At 35.8% G+C, this 20,000-nt stretch overlaps 1 protein-coding gene across 1 annotated transcript in view; it reads right to left on the reverse strand.

Annotated features, from left to right (window-relative positions):
• The window catches only part of LOC135200284 (uncharacterized), an 880,536-nt gene that overhangs the window by 100,135 nt on the left and 760,401 nt on the right, over positions 1–20,000 (reverse strand). Inside the window, exons 5-6 of the mRNA XM_064228779.1 lie at positions 5,897–6,173; positions 5,101–5,220 (exon numbers count right to left, since the gene is read on the reverse strand). Coding sequence (XP_064084849.1) covers positions 5,101–5,220; positions 5,897–6,173 — 397 coding nt within the window. The remainder of the gene's footprint in view (positions 1–5,100; positions 5,221–5,896; positions 6,174–20,000) is intronic.

Raw genomic sequence — 20,000 nt, forward strand, 5'->3', positions numbered from 1 at the left:
ATTTGGCCCAGCATTATTCAGCAAATCAAAGGAAATGAATCCCCGGAAGAAAAACGAAGAAAAGAATGAGAAGAAATTTCAAGCATTGAAGTCGAAGAAGATAAGACTAAAAAGAGGAACGGGAATTTGTATCTTTTATAGAGAATATTCGCATACTCTGCAGCCTTATGTTAGGTAATGACGAGTTAATACATTAGTCGTGTTAAGCAATTCTGAGCATAACAAAATGTTCCATAAATGGAATGGAAATAGATCGAGCAGTGAAAAATTGTGAAAACGACACGCAGACACAATAATGATTCAATTTTTCCAACAAAGACAAAAAGAAAAATGCTTCCCACATCACAATTACTTCTTCCTTTCATCCTCCCCGGCCTCTCCTCTTCCTCCTCTCCAAAACTTTCCGCTTCTCTGCTCTCAGCGAAAGCCAAAATTAGATATAGAATTAGATATAGAATTTCATTATCCAGCGAATAAACCCCAGTATTAGGGCTTGATCTAATTTGCCGTTGTTCCGTAAAACCTGTTGCAAAGCCAAAAGGAAACGAAGCTCGTTCCTGAAACTTTGATGAAAATGAGTTCATTTCATCAACAGGACAAACGACGATGAAAGCGAAAGATACAGTGATGACGATTAGGAAAATCATAATGAACACAATAAAAGAGAATAAACGACAATTTATTCTTAGCATGATATTCTCCAGAAAAGTTTTGCACAAACTACTCTCTTTTTTATATTCTTTTACATCTTCCGTAATCCAATCAAGATAATCAAGAGGTAACGGGTGTGTGTGTGTGAATATACACACACACACACACACACACACACACACACACACACACATATATATATATATATATATATATATATATATATGTTTTTTTTTCTTCAACTTTAAAAGAAAAAGATAACGATCACTGTTCTCCTCACACTTAAAACTGCTGAACCATAGAGAAATCGCCTTTGCGAAAAACCCTCACTTTTTTTTGCTTTATACTCATACGAAGGAGACTCATTTGTAGCGTGTCAAAGCTCTCCTAAACACACACACACACACACACACACACTCACTGTCATTCATCTATATCTTGCCCGTACTCTCTCGTTTCTTTGAACGCTGAGGGCCCTTCTTTCTAGTACTTCTTTCATATTCGTCCCTTCCTGGGTCTTCCTATCCTCTCCCTTCCATACACTTCCAAACTTTATGCTCGTTTCATCGGCCTATCATTTTCCCTTCTTACTTCCTAATAAAAAAAAAACCCTAATCCACACACTTACCTACTCATCTAACCCTATGATCACTGCTCTCTATCTACTTTTCACATCTTTTATTCATGTAAAAAACTCAACTATACAGCTTCGATCTTCTTTCATTCATTTGCATTCAACATCCACAATTCACTTCCACTGAGAAGAGTTGTTTCAACAGCCCAATTCATACTTGCTTTACACAGATAATCCTAGTTTCCTCCCAACCTTTTAAATGCACACATAATTCCTGCTACCTTACCCACTCTGCCACTCAACTGGCAATATCCAAAAACTTGATTCACAATTCTTATACGATTCTACTTCTAGTCTCTAACCATCAGCTAGCATTGGCTGCTCCCTATTCCTGGTTACCATCAGAACCTTACTCTTGCTCACACTTAATCTTGCAAACACATTCAAACGCTTTGTATTCGTTTTAGTTTCTCTTCACTATCTCAATCATACGTACTGTGTTGTCTGCAAACATCTGATCATGTCCACAATCCATTCACCACCCTTCTTCACAACTCTATTCAACAACCCACTTCTCATTCACAACTTTGCAGCTACATTTATTTTCCTTTCCTCGACTTCTTGCATATATCCTTTCATAAAGATATTAAACAGCCACATAGACAAACTTTTGTTTCATCCACTTATACACAAGACAACTCCTCACAAACCTACAAATCTGACACACGATTCACTTACATCATAAAAACTTTTGATCTCAGGAACACATACATACATACTACATTACCTCTCTATCAATTCTATTATAAACGTTCTCTAGGTCCATGTCCTTTCCCTATCCGGCACTATTACATATGTTCTCCCCTCTCAATTTTACCATACACCTTTACTGGCATAATAAGAAAGCTATCCAACTATCATTCTTATTGTCTTCTCTATCAACTTTACCTTCATACAAAAGAGTAATCATTCCTCTCACCTATTAGTTTGAACCTTTTCCCTCATGCAGACATACCTTACGTACCCTACTTAGCTACTCAAGTCTTTCTTTCAGCGCTATATCATATCTCCTTCCTTGTAATCCCAGCAATATCCGTTTTCTCTTCATATTTTAGCCTCTTATTTTGCCTTCGTTACATCCTCAACCATAATTTCCTCAAAAATTTTCAAATTTGTCCCAACACTTGCCAATCTTGTGTCATCCACATCAACCCTCTTCTCTTATCAAAACATAAATCTTCAAAATACTCACGCCATCAACTCGTGCCTCTTTTGCTTATCTCCTCTGGACCATATAATCGATCCTTCTCTACTTATACGTACACACACTCCCCCCTTCTGTATTGATCGCATACAGAATTTAGGCCAAAAGCCAAGCACTGGGCTCTATGACAATAAAAAGGTTTGAAAGGAGTAACAGGAGGAAAACCTCGCAGTTGCACTGTGAATCAGTTGCTAGGGGAGGGTGGAAAGTAAGATGAAAGGAAGAAAATATGGACGGATGCGCAGTAAAAGGAACGAAAACGGTTGCAGCTAGGGGCCGAAGGCACGCTGCAAAGAATCTTAGATAACGCCTACAGTGTATCGCATGAGGTACACTGTCGACACTAACCCCCTACGGGATTTCCTTCTGTATTTCAGGTGCACCTCAAATGATCCTGGGTTTTCCTTACTGCTGTATTACAAAATGTAATAACATTTAATGCAAAAGTATAAAATTTAATATGCAACAGCTAAGCATTTTCTTGTTCAGCAGCAAGCGATGCCAACGATCATAAGGTCTCTGGTGTTTTCATAAAAACGTTTGTGAGGAAGACTATTGTACAGTTGTGCTATATATACGTAACAGTATTTCCAACTTTTTTGATTAGTTGTTGTGCTGCACCGTTATTATCATCTTTTCGATAAAAACGAGACACAAAACAACCACAACAAACTTTGAATACAAACAGTCTTGTGTGTCAGAAATTAAGCACGAGCAAAAAAATAAGCATTTGTAAACCTAAAATGCTTTAACAACCGATACAGTTAGGCTTGCTGACAGAATTAAAAGAATGCACAAACGACCAAAAAACAAAAACTGCAGCAACAAAAGCCTGACAATAACTAGACCGGACGTCACAACCTCGATTTGTTCGGCTACGAGACCTACCTGTTTGACGGCGTCTTGCCACTTCCAAACAGCCAACAACGAAAAGGACTGAAATTACACGGGCGTCTATGCCGGCTAATCTTAGCATTAATTATATATTTTGCCAGTCCACTGAACGCAATAATTAACATTCGTCGGTTTTAATTACAGTCAAGTCTATTGACAATTTTCTAAATATACGATCCAAACTTACTTTCGGTGATCGCCTGGCTAATCGCTGAAGATTCTTGTAATTAAAAGACGAGCCCGCGTCCCATTGGCATGCAATTAAACTGCCTAACTACCCGTCCAACTACACAAAACAGGCCTCCAGTCGAACCGAACCCGATATTTCCAATACCATGCGAGGACGCCAACATGCCGCCTTATGAGGCTTACCGAGGATATACGAGCATCATCTCGGCTCCTATGAATTATAGAGCAGATATTCAGACACCGGCATCGATTTCAAACACACTGCGTCCGCTGACATTTAAAGGTCAAGTCAGACATCAAAAAATACCTTAGGATGCAAACACGTCCATTTACCGATTATACTTGGGATATTGCCTGGGATGTTTCCTCGATTACAACGCCAGAAATATCCATCAACCTGGTCCGTGATCTGTTGCTTCGGGAGATATTTAGTGTCCTACTTATGGTAAAAATAACCAAAGAGACATAGTTGTGAAACGGTAACACATTAGGAAAACATGTAAAGGTAATGGTCTATATCCATTTACTTGAGACGCATATACACTAGCAAACACTGTATACGCGTAAGCGGACAAATTCATATCTATAAATCTATCTATCCATCTATATACATACATACATACATACATATATATATATTATAATACTATATATATATATATATATATATATATATGTGTGTGTGTGTGTGTGTGTGTGTGTGTGTGTGTGTGCACATAAAAAAAAGTGCCGAGAAAAAATACTGCATGTTTATTACACATGCACACGCCACACACACACACACACACACACACACACACACACACACATATATATACATACATATATATATATATATACTATATATATATATATATTATATATATATATATAAACATTAGTACCATGTTATTGAGAATAGCTATATAAACAAAAACTATGAAGAGATAAAGCGAGCATCCTTCTGATGGGCTCAATGATATTTTTGTTCTTTGCCATACGATACACAGCTTATATATATATATATATATATATATATATATAAATAGATATATATATATATATTCTATATATATATGTGTGTGTGCGTGTGTGTGTGTGTGTGTGTGTGTGTGTGTGTAATAAATAAGCTGTGTATCGTATGGCAAAGAATAAAAGATTGATCCTTTCATGAGGGTGTTCGCTATACTTGTACATATCTCTGTTTATATACTTATTTCAATAACGTGATATTAACAGAATAGAAATAATGAACAGATGTCAAAGTCCAACTCTATCAGTAATCCTGTAATTGATGTTAACCTTAAAACTACAGGTAATTAATGTTAATCTTAAACTACAGATTTTTAATTGTAAGACATATTTTTATATATCTGAACATAGTAAATAGAAAAAGTAAGTGAAAATATTACAAACCCAATTCCCATTTCTCCTTTATAAAGAACAAGGCAAATAACAGAAAACTGACCAAATAAACAAACAAAATGGTGAACGATCGCGCACACTTCTGGGACGAATATATTTGGCCTCGTTTAATATTCCTACTTACCGAGGTGGGGAGCTCTTGCACCTGAATGGTGGTATTTAAGTGAGCCTCGACACTTCCTAAAGGATTTGTTACTGTCACTTTCGGCCGAAAGTCCCCAGGCGACTTGTAAGAGTACTCGATCTGCAAAGGAGAAGCGTACTAATATGAGCAAAGGGGAACGAGAGAGAGAGAGAGAGTTAACCGCGCTACTTATACATTGGCTTCATAAAATGATTAATTATATGCAAATGGTTTCAAGTGGAAAAAGGTAAAAGAAAAAAAAATGTTACAAAGCAACACTGCAAATTCAATACATTCACAGAAATAGGGCCGCTAAAAAAACCTAGTGCAGCTACAGTTAAGACTAAGATTTTCAAAACAGTGGTCATGAATGGAGTAGTGTGACGAGTTAGTACAAATTTTCTTATAGACAAAATCAAGGAACAAGTAACAATGAAACTCGGGGATGAGGGGAGTAGTAGAGTATAGTAAGATCAATAAGATTTATAATAATAATAAAAAAAAGCAACGCTTAAAATAACAAAAAGGAAAACATTACATTAACTAACGTCAAGAGTGAGAGTCACATGGAAGAGTCTGCAGTTCACGAAACTTTATAAAATTATTCATGTAAGTTTTTATATAAAAAATCTATTATTGAATATTTTCCTGCAAATCCTAAAAAATTTCTTTTGCATACACAAAGGACATCGAGAATAAAAGGTTTACTTAAGGCTTACTCAAAGAGAGAGAGAGAGAGAGAGAGAGAGAGAGAGAGAGAGAGAGAGAGAGAGAGCATGAAAGTATAGATCCTGACCTGAGAACACCACGACCCACTGGAAGGGTCGAACATGGGCTCGAGAAAGAAGCGGGTACCATCGCCCGTTTCCAGGAGTGGCGATTGCAATAAGGTTCCCCGTCCGATATCAACACGTAGTATCACCGCCCTTGTCGCCCATCGGCTCTTCTCCTCTTCGGGCAAGTCTTTATCTTGCCAAAGGAGAAAACTGGAAGTACTCCCTTCAGATAACTCCGGCCTGGCTTCCTCCGTTGTCTCATGATGTAGTATCAGTAGGGTGTCGTTCTCCCAGACACTGTCATGAATAAAATAAAAATAAATACATACGCGGCAAAATTCACAAAGGAAGCACACGCCGCCTAACAACAATTCTCTTTAAATGTTTGTTCCTGGTACTGACTCTACGCCGAAGCCGTCTTCTGCGAACATAAATTCATCTTCAGCGACATTTACTTCAACACTGTACATTTTTGGCGAAAATATTTTTATCTCGGCTTTGTACATGCAGCGGAAAATTATATTAAACAGTAAATATATGTATATATGTATACACATTATATTATTTATAACATAATATATATGTATATTATATATAATATATTATAGGATATATAGATATATATATATATATATATATATATATATATATATATATATATCTATATATATATATATATATATATATCTATCTATATATATATATATATATATATATATATATATATATATATATATAGTATATATATATTATAAACACAATTAGTTTAATGTGGAGTTGCCATATTAAAGTAAATAGAAAGTCAGCTTAAAGTAGATGGCCTGATTTCCATCTACGAGTAATGAAGGGCATCTCGCAAAGTTTGACTTTTCGTTAAAATTCCAGTGAAGGACGTCGTTTGTTTGTTTCATATAACACCAAACTTAATGTAGGCAATTTCATAATGTAAACCGCAAAGTTCATTTTAATACTTTCCTCATTGTTCCAGTACTCTCTCTCTCTCTCTCTTCTTCAAAATGACACCTTTCTATTTACTTACATATAACAACTCCCGATTAAACTTTAAAATGTCGTTTTACTAATGAATAATAATGATGACGTTGTTGATGATGGAAAATGACCAAAACGTGACATTGGTTAACAGTATGATTCATAGCAGTTCTGGTGGAAAGGTTTCATTCCTGACAACGCAATGCAAAAATGGTAAGCTTATTCCCGTGTTGCAGTTGAAAAGGAGAAAGGCAGACAATCAAGTCAAATGTTTGAAATCATGTCATTTGTGAACATTATATGCAAGCGCCTATTCGTCGAAAGAAAAATTGTCAAAGAAAATACAAAAAGAAAGAATGAATACTTGCCCTGCGAAATCAAGGTAGCCGGAACTTTACTATAAAAACGTACAGTCTAATCGAAGTTTGTCACGGCATCATGCTTTCCAAACAATTCATGCTCATCTGAGCTTATATTTTCGAATCCTTATTAATATGTGAAGGAAACACTATTCAGCCAAGTCACAAAGACATCTAAAACCTTACCAACTTAGTGGCCACAGTAGCAATTTCTGATAAAATGATCAATAATACAGAGCAACAGTAACATCACAGTTCACACATCATTAGTAGTAATTAACACCCAATTGGTTTGTAAGAAAAGGATTTACTTGGAGATTATTCAAAATAGCTGTTAAAAAGAAATAAAATAATAAGTATGTGTATTATTAGTCAATCAAATTTTGAATAACTAACCTAGCTTGCCTTAATTCTAGCTTTCTCGAAAGTCTGCGGAGCGTTTCTTATTTCAGACCCCATGTAACTACCCTAAAAATTTGCCGTTATTCAATATATTTGCACAGAGAGAGAGAGAGAGAGAGAGAGAGAGAGAGAGAGAGAGAGAGAGGCGCTCTACTGTTACCATGGAGCACCGAGAGCACAGTCTCCACATGCGTACCTCTCACAATTACACAATTTATAGATTAAGAAAAAAAATAAGGATCTTTAACACATCGATCAAATCATAGCTTTAACTCTTTGCAATGGAGGAACTATAATTAATGAGAAAACATTCAAGACCTTGATTTCTTGGACGATTCTTCAAGTTACAATGCTAATTAGGGCTTTGCTATGCAATGAATGCAACGAGAATTCGTGCATAAGATGACAGGGCCTAATGGATTACTGCGCTGTTTGATGTTCTGCAGAGTTCACATGCAACTACATAAATAATTAATGTGCTGCTGAACCCACGGAATGTTTACGTATTCACAAAAAAATCTGCGATGAACTTTGGAAAAAATAACCATAATTACACCTTTTCGCATATGGAAAACACCAAAATAGAAAAAAAAAATTGTCCACCTGAGGAAACAATATGTTCAATACCTAATCGCTTTGCTGGATTCGATACCTAATTGCAGTGATCAGTTACTAAGCAGCGAGCCTTCCAGAAGACCAGGGTGCAAGCCGCGCGCTCTCTCTCTCTCTCTCTCTCTCTCTCTCTCTCTCTCTCTCTCCTCTTCCTTTGTTGCTGTAACGCTGCTCGTATAATCGTCACGTTTTTAAATTTTTCGTAATTGAAAATCAAATATTATATATACATACTATATATATATATATATATATATATATATATATATATATTATATATCATTATATATGTATATATAATATATGTTATAAATATATAATATTTGATTTTCAATCACGAAAAATTATAAAACGTGATGATTTTACGAGCAGCGTTACAGCAACAAAGGAAAAGTGAAACACTGGATATGTCTAAGTACTTTCGTCAGGTTACCAAGACATGCTGAGACCATGTCTTGGCAATAAGATTAAATTACTTAGCATCTCCAGTGTTTCGCTTTTCCTCTGTTGCTGTAACAGATTTACTGATTGAGAAATTACAGATGATGAAGGAGGAACATGTCGTGGCAAAAGATAAACTTACTTAGCATCTCCAGTCTGTTTCGCTGATTTTCCTCTGTTGCTGTGACCATGTCTTGGTAATAAGATTAAATTACTTAGCATCTCCAGTGTTTCGCTTTTCCTCTGTTGCTGTAACAGATTTACTGATTGAGAAATTACTGATGATGAATTTGATATCCACAATACGTATTGTGAATACACGTAAGATTAAATTTTTAATAGGTGAAATAAAATCGAAATTGAGTCATTACCAAATCAGAAACAAATCAGAAAGAATTACAGGAGTAGTGCAATTATTTTAAGGCTAAGGAAGAGTTACTCATCCTTATACAGAAACCTACAGGAGGAAAAAGTGATGGTATGGTACATACAAGGTCTGTTGTAAGATAAAGAAGTTAAAAGCCATACACCCTCTCCAAGTTTACTTATTTCTTATTCAAAATATCAAGTTGTCTCTAGAACCTGAGGTTACTATAAACAATTGTGAAAAAGTTTATGAAACTCATGCATGTCAAAAAAAAACCATTTAACGAAGAACTACAGATGATAAATAGCAATTCATCGTAAAAATTATATAACCAAAATAATTAACCTTTGTAGTATCGTCACCGTTCCTAAACAGAAGCCCTACTACAGGTTTTTATAAGCTGCTATGAAATTACAACCAAGAAAATCATTTTTGCCATGATAAAGCCTCTAGATATCCAAGTCATTTCTTTAACTACAATCTTAAAAAACTACTGAAATGTGAACACATGTACACACTATATGTATATATGTACGTATATTATATACATATATGTGTATGTGTATATGTGTATATATATATATATATATATATATATATATATATATATATATATATATATCTTTGTGTGTGCATAAGAACAGATACATTTTTTTCATATAGAGTACTTATTTCACTGTTTGTCAACAAAGCTACTTAGGCCCAAAAGCACGGAAATTGTGGAGAAAACAACGAAATTTCCAGTCTAAATGAACTACAACGGCTATTCAAATTTATATCAATTGTAAAAACATCAATTAAACTGAAAAAGTCAACATTTTTCATTTCCGCTTTCCTTTCACCTTTCTAGCAACTTCAGGTTCCATTTGGCAACTGTCGATAGAGAAACACGACAGAGTTGAAGTTTTGACTCTTATACCAGTGCATTAAAATTTCTGTCCTCAATTAAACCCTGACTGTATAATACTTACTAACTAAGCATTAAACAATCAATGTAGGAATATCAAGAAGGCACGAAATGTTCTTTTATCATCCAGTACGACTTCCGCCTTTACTATAAAAACTGTTATGAATAATGTACGTTAATCATTATTTCATCAGGTAACATTTTAGACTAAGAGGCATTTGATATGGAGAAATATCATAAGCCTGCTTGAGTGCGATTTTACGATATAGGAAGTCGTTGTTCACTTACTGTAATCGTCGCTCTGTAGCATAACTCCTTCTTAATGGAGAAGTGTCTCGTTATGTATGGAATGTAATTCCCTTTTCTATGCACTTTCTCCGTTTTGGCTGGCTCAAAATCTAATCAGAATTGAATTGAATATAGAATTTAGGCCTAAGGCCAAACACTGGGACCTATGAGGTCGTTCAGCATTGAAACTGAAAAGTAAAAGGTTTGAAAGGTGTAATTATTTGTTAGGTTAGGAGAGGGTGGACAATAAGATGAAGAAAGAGAATATGAAAGGAGGCACAGAAAGGGGAACGAAAGGGGTTGCAGCTAGAGCCCGAAAGCAAGCTGCATAGATCCTTAAGTAATGCCTACAGTGCATCGCATGAGGTGCACTAACGTCACTACCCCCTCGCGATGAAACCTAATCAGAAGACTTCCGCATTCATCAAAACCTGGCTCTGATTTTACCTTTCAAATGACTCTGGTAAGTGAAAAGTTATCATTCTCGGTCTTCCCTGAACATTCTTCTCCCGGATGTGGCTCAGTTGGACAACTGCCGACGCCTCTTTCTAGGTCACGCACCGCGAGCAGGGCTTCGCTTTCCTGCTGGTATTTGGGAGAGTTTGGTAATCTCAGTCGGAGATTTTCGCCATTCCACTCTCTCGACAATCTCTTCGCTTCTCAGCTCTTATGAGCCTTCATGGGTTGCCAGAGAATTGAGAATTGTTTTTTCTTTACAAAAGATAAGTATCTGTTATTTCCAAAAATGGCTAGTTGCACTGGTATCTTTTTTTTTTTTTTTTTTTTGTCAATATAGAGATACGCTTCTTTGTGTCTGCCCTTGTTTTACTTATACGGCAAGGGGGTGTATGAAAAATAACGGGGTGAATGAAATAATTTAACTTCTATTGAAATGGAAATCGTTAATATAAATAGAGAACAAGATTATGTTCACTGACCTATAACATACCTGCAGTTAAATGACAATTTTTATTAAATCTAACTTGCTTGTGAGCAATAACCTTGTGTAAAGACTTATAAACCACTGCAACGAAAAACATATACCTAACGGAAAATGTGCACTTTCTCGAGTTTAATGCAACTGACAGGTAATAGCTGCACTGAAATAAAGTGTAAGAAGCAGATGGTAATCATTGGCCATGGCTATCGCCCACATTTCACGTATCGAGACCTGTGAATACATACTCGCCATCTACAAACCCAAAAATGACAAGGTACTATTCAGAACTCACATAGTCAAAGTTTCCATTATTCGTACAACGTCAAACAACAACCATTATACGGCTGTTCTGGGAATAAAAATTAGAATATTTTTGAGAACATGTCATTCTTATTCCATAGTTTCTAACAATCAAATGCTGTAATTGTTCGTGTTCAAGGAAAAGCAAAATAGTTTACAATAACATCTATCACGAAGCTTGTCGAGCGTTATATGGAACGGCGGTGGTCATAACGTAGTATATATTACTGTGGAAAATACAAAGTGGTGAGGGAGAAAAGGAAAAGGAGTAAATCTGCCGATATCTTTGCCAGGGTCCGTCGTCTACGGGATGAGGATGACCTGGCAACTTGGCAATTGGCTCATTTTTCGTGCGGTCTGAAATTGTTCGGGGCTCCACTCCACCACCTCGGAGGCCGAGTTCAAGAGGGTTAATTCTGCACGACTTGTACGCCGTTTATGCAAAAAAGTACTCCTCTTGAATATACAAGGCGAAGAAAGTGTACAATAAAGTTCTCGATGACGGTACGAAACGATGAACACCCCCCCAAAAAATATGAAAAGAAAAAAAATATGAACATAAAAACAGTGAACAAGAAGTGGAAAGGTTACGCTTCAGGACGCTTTGCATCATTAATGGATAAGAGGTAACCCCGTTAAGGTAACCTCTGCACGAAATGGGATATGCTCAGGATAAGAGAAAAGAAGACAAAAACAAACTGTGTGTTGTGGGAGGAGACAAGGAGAGAGAAAACAAGATGCAGCCATTCTGCGCCCTTCTCTCATTCTCTGTCTGTGTGCGTGTGTCGTCTATGCGCATACATACATACATACATTTGTTGTGTATGCACGTAGTATCCAACTAAAACTGAAAATAAAAAATCTTAATTCTTTTAAAGTCTTCACCTGTTAAATTGCCTATTTATATCAGAATAAGGGTTCATAATATCTAAACGTTGAAATATACTAAGAAGCTTATTTAAAGTAGTTGTACGCCATGATCAATCGCTATATATATTATAATATATATATAGATATTATATAATACTTATATATATATATGTATAATTTAATCTTTATGAGTCTTGAAAGAAGCTCTGTCTATGTACATTATGCCATAAAGCTCGCTCACTCTTGTTATAAACTCTCTCCTCTCTCCAGTAGACCTAACAAGAGTGAGACTAAAAATGAAATAAGGGAAGAAAGGAGCTGGGACTGGGAGTACCAGTCTTTGCCCTCCCTCCAACAGACCCTTCTTCACCTCCAACTGTCTACATACCCTTCCGTACCCTCCCCCGTCTTTACGAAGCATGACATGCCCCAGCCTCATCCTCCTTCCTCGAGCACACGATGAAGATCGCCAAGCTTTTGTGGTTTCACCCATAACAACTTTTGCGGAGTTCTTCCCTCCACCCGCCCCCCCCCCCCCCCCCACACACACGCACTCACACACATTCACTCACCCATTGCGAGGAATCGATTCTAATCGTTGAGTGCCCTGGGGCTCTCTTTCCTCTCGTCATCAAAAGGATATCACTGACGATAAAGCACAAAATATATCATACCTTGAAGGGGGGTTATCACCACATGGCTCTTGCATACAGATGAGAATGCAAATTGAAAATTAGCTCACAAGTAGGCTACAAGGAAGAAAAGGCTAGTAACACTCCCCCTTCCCCCACCCAGCCCCCAACCCCCGCCCCCCCCCCTATCTCCAATTCCCCATTCTCTCAAACCCCCGTTGTAGCCTGCCCCGCCCACAAGCCGGATTTGAATTTCGCGCCTGACCTGCCCTGACCTCTGATGGCCGGTGCATAAATTACACACACCGTGGTCGACGACCAGTCTGGCGGGAAACACTAAAGCGATGGGTTAGGCAGATCCTGTTCGGCTTTGATGGATCCCAATGGTTCTTCAGAGTTAACTGTTTCAATAAACAATGAGAAAAGAGTCGGAGTCTTTTACAAGTGACTGATCAAAATTCTACCTTGCATCTATTATGCAGTACACCTTGCACTTATTTTCAAGTGCATCTACATACACAGACAAACACATATGTGTGTGTATACTATATATATATATATAATATATATATATATATATTATCGAATATAAAACCATTAAACTTTAAAAAATGAACATAAGTACATGCAATAACCCTCCCCCCCCCCGGCAAAAAATATAAATTATTAAGATGTGTTGTGTGTAAAACATTATTTCGATATTGCATGTACTTATGTTCTATTTTCTTAATTATTTATTCATGAATTTTATAATATATATATATATATAATAATATATATATATATATATATATATATGTATATAATACTAGATTAGAACCAGATAACTTACACGGCCTAAGACGAAATAAAAGTCCAATTGAAGATGAGAAAGTACAACAAGGTTCAAGTGAAAGTAAAAGATTAAAGAGTCTAGCAATGTCCATTGGAACATACAGCTGTTTGTGCGCGCGCGTGTGTGTGTGTGTGTGGTGGTGTTGTGGAGAGAGAGAGTTAGAAAGAAGAGAGACGAGAGAGAGAGAGAGAAGGAGAGAGAGAGAGAATGTACCTCCTTTGAAAATCGCAAAATTATTTCAAACATTATTGCACCTTACACACAAGGTAGTGCGGCTGGCTCCAGAAAGTAAAATGTATTTCCGTTGTCATTTCCATATCTGTGCATTCTTCAAAAGTTATTATGATAATGGCTGGCATATTCTCGTATCAAATCATGCGATTCATAATGGTATTATGACTAGTGGTTCCGCGTTTCTAGCTTTCATTAATTTCAGAGACCGTTGCAGTTTTACCTTGTGGAATTGCCATTCTTGAGATGCAGCTCTGACAAGGCAATTTCACAATACATTTCAGTGGCAGGTGTTTTGCACAACAATTATGGGGCAGGAGAGGGCATACACAGTCTGCATTTCCACGTCTCTCTCGATAGTGAACATTATGACACAAGTGAGTACAACAACAGTAGATAGCTTTAACAAAACAGGATCTCCAAATATTCTTGCGTGGGTAAAAAAAAAATTGAAAGTATGTTATATACACTATAACACTTTTGATGGAATATATTACTATTGGTTATAATCATCATTTTGCTTTTGCGTTTCATGTTTAAGTTTTGTCTGAATTCTTACTAAAATAAAAAGCAATATAATCACTACTACATATCAATATAAACAACATTCTGAAAAATATTTCCTATCCAGCTGAGAAGTTTAATTTGCTAAAAGCTAATATTATAAGCATTTACCTTAACCAATAAATAAACGATTGTACTGTACAGTTACTTATCAGAATGGAATGCCATAAAAAAAAATCCAAGCCAAATGCCAGGTGCTGGGACCTATGAGGCCATTCAGCTCTTAAAGGTAAATTGAAAGTAAAAGATTTTAAATTTGTAACAGGAGAAAAAACTCGCAGTTACACTATGAAACGATTGTTAGCAGAAGGTGGAAAGTAAGAAAGAAGAACAAGGATATGAACGGTGGTACAGTAAATGGAATGGAAGGGGTTGCAGCTGGGGGCCGAAGGAACGCTGCACTGATGGTACTAACCCCCCACTGGATACAGCAGCACATATCGGTTGTAGCTGTAAATATTTCGCGAATAGGTTAAAACTTTACTATTCTGCAGCTCCTCCCCTGCACCAACATACAGCCAAATTTCACTCTACTTCAGTAAATTATGGAGCAATTTAGGTTCCCATTTTGATAATACTTTAAAATGAAAACTATACAAATATATACCTTTACTCATTTCGCCCTGAAAGATTTGTCATGAGACACTGATGATTGATTAAACGATCTCTCGCTGTTATCAGTTTAAAAAAAAAAAAGTTTCTGGATTTCAATACGGCGTAATATTCTGAAGCTTACATTCTCGTCTATAAACTACAACTACAGCATTTCTTACCTACAGGGCTGAACCCAAAATATTAGCCTAGTAGACAGCATTGTCCACACTTCTCTATCTCCACTCTCTTTCCGTTCCAAGTAGGCACAACAATTACTTGCAAGGGCATAATAATTCACTGTTCTCCAAAAGGGTGAGACGACTGTTCATTCTCTTTGGCAGCCAGGTAACACATTCAAACCGATGGAGCTGCCGCTTCCTTTAGAGTTGGAATCTACCACTAAATTCTTCTTATGCTCAAGACTATCCAACCATCTATGGTCTTCAAATAAAAATTCTCCTAATGATACTATCAATTTTCATCTATATTAAATTCACGAACATCTAACCAAACAACTATAAAACATTTAAATACACGTCCGATGAACTGAATAGAATGCACGACTTAAAAAATTAAATGTTTTCCGATGATTATTAATCTACATTCTAATGTCAGGCCAAAACGATCATGTAAGTTTCCACTATGGCATGCCATTCTAAAACCGTATACTCAAACCTTTCTTTATATAATATACTCTCATATCTGATATATATATATATATATATATATATATATATATATATATATATATATATATATATATATTATATATTATTGAATACTTATCACATCACCGTGATTCATATAGATCATTCGAGCTACAAATTGTCCTTTAATATCTAATTCGCTCTACCTCGGAATTGATATATTTTCATATATGTACCGAGGGGGAATTTTTTAGTTGATAATAATTTCGTCCCCCCATGGGATCGATCCACCGTCCAGTTGGATCCCATAGGGGGACGAAAATATATCAATTCCGAGGTAGAGCGAATTAGATATTAAAGGACATTTGTAGCTCGAATGATATATATATATATATATATATATATATATATATATATATATATATATATATATATACACACACACACACACACACACACACACACACACAAACTATTTACCCTCAAAAGACGTGTTTCCAAAGGCTGGTAAACTTCTCTTCTTAGGTCTTTTAGCACGTCTTTCATTGACTGCAACCTTTTAAAGTATGGTAATCAATTAACTACACAGAGTAACCATGCAAAAATAAAGACCCCCACCACCCACTGCAAACTATTATAATCGAATAACCTATGTGTACCTGACTGACTGCAAACGGAAGAAACACACAAGCAACTAGAACAAAGACATTTCCCCTGGGATCTAAACTGAGGACTGCGATGTCATTAGCGGGGCCTGTGGTTCGATCCAGGATTGAGGCCAGCAGTCGCTCCAACTAAGAAAGGGCAAGTTGCAAGCAACCACATCCCCAAAAACTTCCTGTGAATCGGAATGATCGACTTTTCTGTCCGTCACTCCCGCTAAAAGGTCAAAAGGTATACAGAAGTATGCAGCAGCGAGATGCTATTGATGGTATCTTTAGCGAACCACGATCTACTGTGTCTAAGAAGAGTTCCACAGGGTAGTGTTCTTGGTCCGCTGTTGTTTTATTGTGTATACAAGTGATATGGTTGTTGGCCTGGAAAACAAGATTATTCAGTATGCCGATGAGGCAACTCTTGTGGATGTAGTCTAGTCTCCACTTATGAAAAGTGGATTTAGTCTAGTCTTCACTTATGAGAAATTAAGTTGCTCTTAGTCTTAGTCGTGACATGGAGCAGAATAATGAATGGCGTAGTCGGCGGAGTATGAGACGCATCTCCAGTAAAACGAGTACACTATTGATTAACAAATCTCTTACTGATTTTCCGCCCCAGCCTCCCCTTCAAGTGGATGTGACTTCACTGAAAGTCTCTGCAGCTTTAACTATAATTAGTGCTAGTTTTGACTCATCTTACTTTTGAGACACATTTCATGAAAGTGCCTGCAAATGCCGCACGGACGTTAGGTAGTATAGGTGATTATAAAAGTGATAACATCAATGCAGCCTACTTTAGGTCATTTGTCCTTAATTTACTAGAATACTGTTCTCCGGTGTGGATTTTTGCTTCTGACAGAGTTATTTCCTTCAGATAGAGAGGTTCGTGGTGGATTCCGTTTCCATAACATTAGCAGTTATGACCTGGACCACCGACGGATGGTCAATTGTTTGTCAATTTTTCATATGTTGCATTTCAACAGAGATCTTTCACTTTTGCCATTGATCCCTGATCCTCTTCTGCCGAGAGCGTTGGTGAGCAGCCGCACTATTATGCAGCAAATGTGCCTCGCTTACGAAGTTCCCAATTCTAGAGGTTCTTTATTTCAACACCGTTGTATTGTGGAACAGTGTTCCTTAGGATGTGCAACTAGAACCTCAAATGTTCAAGCGAAGATGCAAAGTATTATTAACCTAAAACAAATCTTTACTTCAATAATTTACTTATAGTTTTATCTATTTATTTGCTGATCAGTTAATTTACATTTTCTTCTTTAATAGCTACCTATTCTTTCTGCACTACAATCATTTTCTTCTCTAATAGCTACCTCTTCTTTCTGCACTCCCAATCATCTCCTATTACGTTTCTCAAATGAACGCCATATTCTTTAAAAGCTAGCATTTAGTTAATGGCCACTTTGGGCTTTTCCCATATGAATAAGGCTCAACTTTTGAATAAAAATAATATTGTCCATGTATTTACAGATTATACTTAAACTACTTATACGTAGTGCAATTATGTTCACGAAATGTAAAAATCATAACTTGTCTATAACGAACTGTCACACTGATGCCTGCAACGAAAAATAAAATTCGACTCCCTTATATAAAGAACGTTCATAATAATGCCTAAGTTAACGAAGCGTTCCAAACTTCATTTCAATATCCACTTTTTATTACCACAAGCGTGACGAGCGAGTGAGCTCAGTTGTAAATGCAATATGATATAGAATTCATATTTTCAGAGAAAATAATTTTGTATCTTTTCTTCTATGTCTCTAGAAATGAAGAACGATATGAATAATTCCTGTAGATGCAAATCATTAATACTGTAAAACATATGCGCACATTTTATAGATACATACATACATACATACATACATACATACATACATACATATATAATATATATATATATATTATATATATATATATATATATATTATTATATATAGATATATATATATAGATATAGATATATACATATATAATATACATATATATATAGATATCTATATAGCTATAATATATATATATATATATATATATATATATAGATAGATATATGTATATATAGATATATTATATATATCTTATAGAAAATATCTCTATCTATCTCTTATATATAGATATATTGTATATATATCTATATAGATATATATATATATATATATATATCTATATAGATATCTATATAGCTATTATATATATAATATATATAGATCTATTATAAGAATATTATTTATAGATATATATAATATAATATATATATATTATAATATATACATATATATAGATTAATATAATATTATTTATATCTATATAGATATTATCTATATATATATCATATATAATATATAAATATATATTATATAAACATATATGGCACCAAGGGAGACATCTTACTAAACCAACTCTATCTCAAAGCTATGCAATAACATAAAATGTACTATGGCTCCTAACCTTCTGCCATGCTCATACCTAACAAAACTAGCCCCTTCTAAATTCTCTACACACTCCCTTCCGGCAAATCTATTAATAAAAAAAACCCACAAGATAATTGAGTATAACCTGTTTACTTGTAAGTATTTACACTTGAGTACTTTCAGGCGCAATCTGTGGCCCTTTCTCAAGAGATACGTATGTGGTCAGATTGGGTTAAGCCCAGCAGTCTTCCAGAACTTCTTGTTCAGCTGCCATTTACTATGTGATGGATATCCTAGTTTCCATTCTCTTGAGAGTTGTTAATCCCCTCTTGTCATTCTGATATCCTGAGCTAATGGTCAATGGGATTAACCCTTGTGGTGAGTGGTCACCATCAGTTTGTTGGGCAGAAAATCTAATCTCCAGGTTAGAAGAGTCAATCTTAGCTTCTTTTAACAGTAAAGCATGGCTTATGGGATCTTCTGAGTGAAACCTTTGTTTCCTTCTATCACTTTAATCTCTCTTATGAGCACTCCTTCCACTACCCTCCTATGACTGATGTTATTGCTTTTGTATTTAAGCCTACTGTTGTTTCCTTCGATCACTTTAATCTCTCTTATGAGTGCTCCTTCCACTAACCTCCTATGACTAATGTTATTGCTTTTGTATTTAAGCCTACTGTTTCTTAAAATCCTTCCTATGGTCCTGTTCCCAACAATGCTTAGCTAAAGCACTCCCCTGCGAGTTAAGCTGTACTGCCCTTTTGTGTTCTTGGATTCTAGTCCTTATTCCCCTACCTGTCTCCCCCTTATATTTGTCTCCACAATTACTGTAATTAATTATGTATGACGCCCCTTATATCATCTGCATTATTGTCTTCTTCCAATTTACTTTTACACACTTTGTTTTTTATGGTGTTATCAAAAGTATACACAAACTTATATAAACTTTTTCATTTTGAAGTAATTTGTTTCATTTTAGGCATAAATAGGAGGGCACCTATTTTCTTGTTGTCTTTATTACACGTAGTCTCTACATTCCCTCTGTAACAAATCCTCCTAGCTT

This window comes from Macrobrachium nipponense, chromosome 23, assembly GCF_015104395.2.
Source record: "Macrobrachium nipponense isolate FS-2020 chromosome 23, ASM1510439v2, whole genome shotgun sequence".
NCBI lineage: Eukaryota > Metazoa > Arthropoda > Malacostraca > Decapoda > Palaemonidae > Macrobrachium > Macrobrachium nipponense.